This window comes from Sinocyclocheilus rhinocerous, unplaced genomic scaffold, assembly GCF_001515625.1.
Source record: "Sinocyclocheilus rhinocerous isolate Xijiao unplaced genomic scaffold, SAMN03320098_v1.1 scaffold457, whole genome shotgun sequence".
In the NCBI taxonomy this organism is placed as follows: domain Eukaryota; kingdom Metazoa; phylum Chordata; class Actinopteri; order Cypriniformes; family Cyprinidae; genus Sinocyclocheilus; species Sinocyclocheilus rhinocerous.
In genome coordinates, this window is record NW_015661996.1 from 61,310 (window position 1) to 68,880 (window position 7,571).

Consider the following 7,571-nt stretch of genomic DNA (forward strand, 5'->3'; position numbering starts at 1 on the left):
AACGATTAATCGCGATTAATCGCATCCAAAATAAAAGTTTTTGTTTACATAATGTGTGTGTGCTGTGTATATTTATTATGTATATATAAATATACACACATGCATGTATGTATACATTTTGAAAATATTTACATGTATTTACATGTATATATTTATATTCATATCATTTATATTATATATAAATATATTTAATATACAAACAAAATATTTTTCTGATATATATATATATATATATATATATGCATGTGTGTGTATTTATATATAAATAATAAATATACACAGTACACACACATATTATGTAAACAAAAACTTTTATTTTGGATGCGATTAATCGCGATTATCGTTTGTCAGCACTAATTTAAATACATTACATACATTTATATAATTTATACATGTAATATAAAAAAAAAAACTTTAGCATTAAACTGATTAAACGTAACAAAGACATTTACAACGTTACATAAGATTTCAATTTCAGATAAATGCTGCTCTTTTGAACTTTCTAATTAAAGAACCCTAAAAATGTTTTGCACACAAAATTATTGAGCAGCACAACTGTTTTCAATATTATTAATAATAAATGTTTCTTAAGCATCAAATAAAATGAGCATCAAAAAAATCTGAATATTTTCTGAAGATCACGTGACACTGAAGACTGGAGTAATAATGCTGAAAATTCAGCTTTGGCATCACAGAAATAAATTACATTTAAAAGATATTAAAATAGAAAACAGTTACTTTAAATTGCAACAATATTTCAAGTAATTATTGCTTTTCTGTATTTTTGATCAAATAAACAGCTTTGGTGAGCATGAGAAGCTTTCTTCAAAAACATTTTAAAAATATTACACACACACTGCTATATTCTCAAGGAAAGTTTTAGCTATATCTATTAATCTCTTGATTTAAAGATGGGCCTTATCTTATTACACCATGACAAATTCAATGTACTGTATATTTTCATTAGTTTAAGTAAATGTTAAGCAAATGTAAGGAAGGGTGACGTACCATCACGGTGCAGTCTTCAGATCCACTAGCGATGACATGGTCATTGTGAGGGCACCAGTCAATGTCCAGAACAGGGCCAGTGTGGCCACATACTGTAGGGTAGGCCTTATCAATACGGCCCGACTGCAGAGAGAAAACAAAGACAAATATTAGGTTATGAGAGCATTGGGCCCTTTGGGTAAATGAAATGAGCTCGGACAATGCCAGCCAAGCTCTACGTAACACCAAAACAAACACTTATGCCCTGGCCTGCGCTCATGAAATGGGGGGGAGAGAAAGCCATTCTTCTCCAAATTATCAAACAATAGCTCATCCGGTCATTCAAATCGACAGCAGAAACATCTACACACGACAGTGCGGGGCTTTTGTTCTCGCAGCTCGGCTTCCAAATGCAGACAGAAATACGCGTGCAACGGGCCCTTGGCCCTTTCACTCAGAGTGAAAGGTCACACGAGGAGGTTTGGGAGTGAAGAAAGTGTGAGAAAGCCCAAATTTTTTTTTAAAGCATCAATGATAATAATAAATAAACCGCTAGTTAAATACTAAATGAAATAATCGTAATTAAATAAATACTTAGAATAATAAAGAAAAGTATAATAATAAATACTAAGAATATATTAATTCTATTTTATTTTGTTGAAAATATACATTTAACCAATACTGGGAATAGAACAATTTACAAATTTTATTTTTGTAAAATAGTATGTGATTCCTTGAATCAGTTTTTTTTTTTTTTTTTTTAAATGTTCTTTTTTAATTAATTATATTAAATTTTATATGTTTTCAATTAAATTATAAAATAAAATAAAATTACATAAAAATATAAATTAAGGGAGCAGGGAAAGGATGGGAAGGCCATTAAATATTTATGTCTATTTTCTTGTTTTCTTAAAGATATAGTTAAATTGAATTCAATTGATCAGAGATTTTTTTGGCATCACAAGTCAAAAATGTTTACCACAGTGAAATAATGAATAAATAAAACACTAATTCTATTTTATTCAGTTCATTAAATTTAGAGATTTGTTGGCATCCCAAGTCAAAATTTTAATTTAATAATATTTAAAAAAATTAATAAATATCTCTAAATAATATTGGTGCATATAAATAAAATCAACTGTGGAAATAATTTTTTTTTCAATTATATTAGGATTTTGTATTTAAAGAGATGTAGACTAGTGCAAACGCAGCCAGATTTGGATCGTCACCTCCAATGCGACTGTTTGCACGCACGTTTGTATATGAAAAACAGTGTTGCTCTTCATTCTGAACACCTTATGTAATACCATTATACATTGCACAGGCCTGAAAACTAGGAAAAAATACAACAGAAGATTTCCCTCCTCTCCCTTGTACACAGCAAACAAAGAAGCCAAATAAAGGCACGGCTGCGGTCCCATGCCCAGTCAGCTGACTTCCTGATGACATCAGTGCCCTCTGCTCTCCGGGTCACGACCTTTGATCTCTGCACAGGGCTGTGTGATCAGGTGTCATCTGATGGAGAGACGACCGCACCCACACTTTTGTCCACGCGGCTGCTGTGCCTATGGTGCGATGACATCACAGCAGGAAGCCCAGCCCAGCGGAGCACAAGAGCCTGGGCTTTTCTCAGGATACATACCTGCACAAAAAGACTCTACCCACCTGTGCGGAAAACCACTCTGTGCGTGTGCACATTGCTTCTCAAGTCTAGGCATGTTTATAACACAGCCTTCTGAAAGAGAAACTATACCCTTCACAGCTATTTGTGAGCTAACCACCCCGAATGAGAAGAACTGATAAGGCGCCAAAACAGCATTTCACAAGAAAAGATCAAAGGTAATAAAAGAAAGGGAGATAGAGGAATACGCAAGATGATGTTCTTAAAACAGAGAAAATAATTCAAGACAAAATAATTCAAGACTATTATCAGGAACTCTGATTACCAATCACTTCATGAACAGCTGAAGAAACACACAGACATACAGCGCTGCTGCTCGCCAATAAAAACAGAATTCACTTAAGGCTCCTGCTTCACGGTCCAGCTGTAGGCAGCAGTCTGTCAACCATCACATGCACCAGACAACAAACCAAGACACGTGTTGGCATGAGACTAGTGTGAGAGAATCACTGATGTTGTCTGTGTTGTGAAGTTATGACGATGTACTGCTGGTAAACACGATACATGCAGAAAGGAATGTAACGCAACTTACCTGTAAAGCGATGCAGGAAAAAGTCACGTAAATAGAAGGTCATACATCTAGAAACGCATTAAAGGGGTCATATGATGCTGCTAAAAAGAACATTATTTTGTGTATTTGGTGTCATGAAATGTGTTTATGCAGTTTAAAGTTCAAAAAACACATTATTTTCCACATACTGTACATTATTGTTTCTCCTCTATGCCTCGCCTTTTTGAAACGCGTCGATTTTTACAAAACTAATCGGTCTGAAAAGCGAGGTGTGCTCTGATTCCTTTAAGACCTTTCAACAGTCCAAGAATAAGCATTTTACTGAAGAATTCATGTGCTTTTGAAAAAAAATCTAGATAAACATTTCTGCTTTTAAACCCTGCTTACTGTAAATGTAATAAAAACATAAAATATATGTAAAATAAAAAGAAACTAAATGAAAAAATTAAAATAAAATGAATAAAATAAATAATTAAAATAAAATAAAATAAATAATTAAAATAAAATAAATGGGATATAGGCAATCCGTGGGCAGCAGTCCTTCAACTATCACGTGCCGCAAGAGAATACATACCAAGAACACTTGCTAACTCAATCTTTTGCACTTGGTTTTTGGCTTGTTTAGTCACTGACATGTGGAAGGAAGCAATGGCAGAAAAAAGGGGGGAGGTGATATAAGGGCACTAGTTCTCTCAAGAGAACCGTAAGTATCCATAACTCAAAGCATCTAAAAGAGGAGCATCAGGATGATGCACATGCATTAGCCTCTATATTGACTTCCTAACATTATTGCCATTTGGTTTTTAATGGATCGCTAACACTGGAGCAGAAGGTCATCAGTAATCATCTGCTTATGGATTCGAGCTCAGCTTGCTTTATTATTTATTAACACATTTAGAGACAGTATATAAAACTCGTCCATGCGCTTATATAGGCAGGCTTGTGATCACAAAGATGAGCAAATTGTAAAAACCGTAAAAAATTTTTTAAAAAAATGCATCCATAGAGTGATTACATGATTCTAGATCATTTGAAAGCCCAGTAAAGATCTTATAAACAACAAAATTTGTCAGCAAGCCATCTATATGATGAGTGCATTTTCTCACACATGTTTAGAATGCCTGCTAATTGAAATATAAAAAAAAGTTACAGCAGTTACAGGTAGATTTTTTGTTGCAACGTTTATGATTGATGAGATAAATCCATTATGCATTATGGTAAATTATAAACTTACAGGGAAGCTCTGCTAAACTTATATCATGAATAATTATGTGAATTAATTATAGCTTACTAAAACCGGAGCCATCCAAAATCACCGCTGCAGTGCAGCGAGTCTAACCTGTTGCATAGCAACTGTAGCAGCATTACTGCAGATCCCTCACCTCGAGTAACACAGGTCTGCCTTAACCCATACAATCCATAAACCAGGATTCCCGCCTCAATGAAACCTCAGAGAGAGTTACCAGTGAAGAGAGACATGGAAAGAGGAAATGAAAGAGACAAAACAACGGGACACACTGTGGAGGATGCCAACAGAAAGTATTACAGAAGCAGAGCCGCTTTCGGCAGAAGCTGAAGCACGTCTGTCTTATCTAGTCAGCGTGGAAATTTCCATTTCCTCTGCGAGTCCATGAGGACCCAGAGGCAGCAGACTACAGCTGACCTGACTGAAGCACCCCAGCAGCCGTCCAACCAGACGTCATGAGCCACACAAACAGCCAATCAGGACAGTGTCAGAATGAGAGCTGCTCAGGGCCAGCAGGTGTATGTAGTTGGCTAATAAATATGACCTGAATGATAGAGGAGAAGGATAGAATATAGAAATGAGGTAGAAAGATCACCAGATAAGAGAGATCCTGTGTTGTGACACTCATAACATTTTTTACAGGTACAATTTATATTGGATGAACAACCTAAAAAATATAGTACAAATAAATAAAAATATATATCAACAAATTCTGATAATTAAATCAAGAAGTGACTGACTTTTGTATTTTAGTGAAACGTCCCATCTGGATTCATACAATTAATGAACTTTTATGGTTATATTGATTATATTTATACAATGAATTAAATGAAATAAATGTAATAAATTATACAACAACGAATCAGTTGTTCCATAAATGTCAAATTCTGTAAATCCATTAGAAGGTATTTATATTATATCCTTTTTTTTAATAGGAATTTATGGTTTATATATATATATATAAACAAAAAAATAAATGTATTCTGTATGAGCAACCTAAAAAAAAAAAAAAAGTAAAATTAAACTAATAATAATAATAATAATAAATTATATATGTTTTTATAACAACAACAATAATAATAGTTATTAATATTATTATTATAAAATTTTACTCTTTTTAGGTTGTTCATCAATAAACTGTATAATAATAGTAATAATAATAATTATAATATATTATTGTTATTTCACACTGCCCCCTTTTCTTCTATGCTTCTATCAAAGAATCTATTGGGCGCAAGCACTGTGCTTCAGCCAATGGGAAGGAAAGAGGAAATGGGTCTGGAAGGCTGACAGGCGGGAGCTGAGGATGACCATATAAGGTCAAATCTGCAGTCAGCAGCCGCCTGAGCTCAGTCACTGCAGCAGGAACAGTAGGGGGCTCCTGGAATACAGACTGGGAATCAGAATGACACATCCATGGCCACACACACACAAGTTCAGTTCTGTCCATGTGGCAGCACAAGATATATGGAGGTGGACTTTGAGGAGACTGAACTCTTACTTCCTTCCTGTGTGCCCCTTTTTCCTGTTTCTCTCTTCTCATCTTTGGTGCTCTCGTTCTCCTGCTTTCCCGCTTTTCTGTGAAGTGACAGCAGGAATCATGTGTCTGCACAAGGGCCCAGTTCAGAGGCAGGAATCCCAAAAATATGTCCAACATATGGTTGGATCAATAGGCTACTAAATATTTTGGCTTTAATATGATACTAAATCAATACCTAAAGCAGCAAATAAACAGTCTAGGATGACTGATGATTTGAAACCAGGGCTGTAGTACAGATTAATATCAATAATTTGTAACCCATTCGGTTTCAACTTTTGAGCAACAACTTAAATTCTGTGCAAATGTCATGCAAAAAGTGCTAATCTTTTTTTTTTTAATTAGTAAATTGAACTCTCATCAAAATTGATGAACTTCACATTGTTACTTAGGGCTGCACAACACGGTTAATCACAATTTTTTGCTCAAAAATTAAAATCATGATTATCATTCATGATTACTCTCATTTAAAAAAAAAATTTTCATCAGAATTATTGCACTTTCATAGAAGAACTAATCAACTTGCATGGTTTGCTCGCAGATTTATTCGCAGCAAACAGCGCAAATGTATTACATGTCTGGTTATATTTCATATAATTTCAGCAGAATATATAAATAGAGATTGCTAATCTCCAACTTGCATGCTTGCCGGTGTTTTTTTCCATAATGCAGAGAGAGTGTGTGCTCTCGATTTAAAATGTATCGATTTAATAGAAAAGCTCATTTCAGAATAAATAACCAATGGGCAAACATCACAGAAGATCATGCCTAATAAATTGGGAGAAGCAGAAATCATTTTCTCTAATGTTCACCAAGGCTGCATTTATTTGACCAAAAAACACTAAAACATCAATATTGTGCACAATTTACTATTATAATTTTTTTTTTCTATTTTAATATATTTGAAAATGCTTTTTGTTTCCTGTGATGGCAAAGAGGAATTTTCAGCAGCCATTACTTCAATCTTCAGTATCACGTGATCCTTCAGAAATAACTGTAATATGCTGATTTGCTGCTCAAGAAACATTTGTCATTTCTACATTTTATCAATGTTGAAAACAGTTGTGCTGCTTAATATTTTTGTGGAAACTGCGATTCATTTTTTTTAATGAATAGAAAGTTCAAAGGAACAGCATTTAGTAGAAATATAACTCCTTTGAAGCTTTTCAAATATCATTACTGTCACTTTTGATTTACTGTTTTGATTCAAGTTAATGTGCCATTGCTAAATAAAAGTATTAGTTTAATTCGTTAAAAAACCTTACAGACCCCAAACCTTTAAATAGTAGAGTACAGATTATACACATAAATGTCAATTCTGTAAACTCAAAAGAAACTCTCATGCGTCAACATATTCATGTCACATTGCCTAAAGCATCAATCAAAAAGCCTGCAGATGCACCTTAAATCACTGTAGTACTACAGTCGATACAGGTTAAGCTCCATCGTCAGCATTTGTGGTGCATATTAGGGTTGTGACGGTGAGGAAATTTTCCCACCGGTTAATCGACGTGTGACAACACCGGTAATACCGGTATCACCGCGGGGGCGTTCCCTCTTTTCCTCGCTTTCCTTCGCTTTTAAATAGCTTGTAAAAGCTGCGTGCGCA

General features: G+C 34.3%; 1 protein-coding gene across 1 annotated transcript in view; it reads right to left on the bottom strand.

Annotated features, from left to right (window-relative positions):
* The window catches only part of LOC107727151 (coronin-1C-like), a 19,602-nt gene extending 13,634 nt beyond the window's left edge, over positions 1–5,968 (bottom strand). Inside the window, exons 1-3 of the mRNA XM_016536935.1 lie at positions 5,927–5,968; positions 5,667–5,806; positions 1,009–1,222 (exon numbers count right to left, since the gene is read on the bottom strand). Of these exons, the coding sequence (XP_016392421.1) occupies positions 1,009–1,222; positions 5,667–5,806; positions 5,927–5,968 (396 nt within the window). The remainder of the gene's footprint in view (positions 1–1,008; positions 1,223–5,666; positions 5,807–5,926) is intronic.
* Between the last annotated feature and the right edge of the window lie 1,603 nt (positions 5,969–7,571).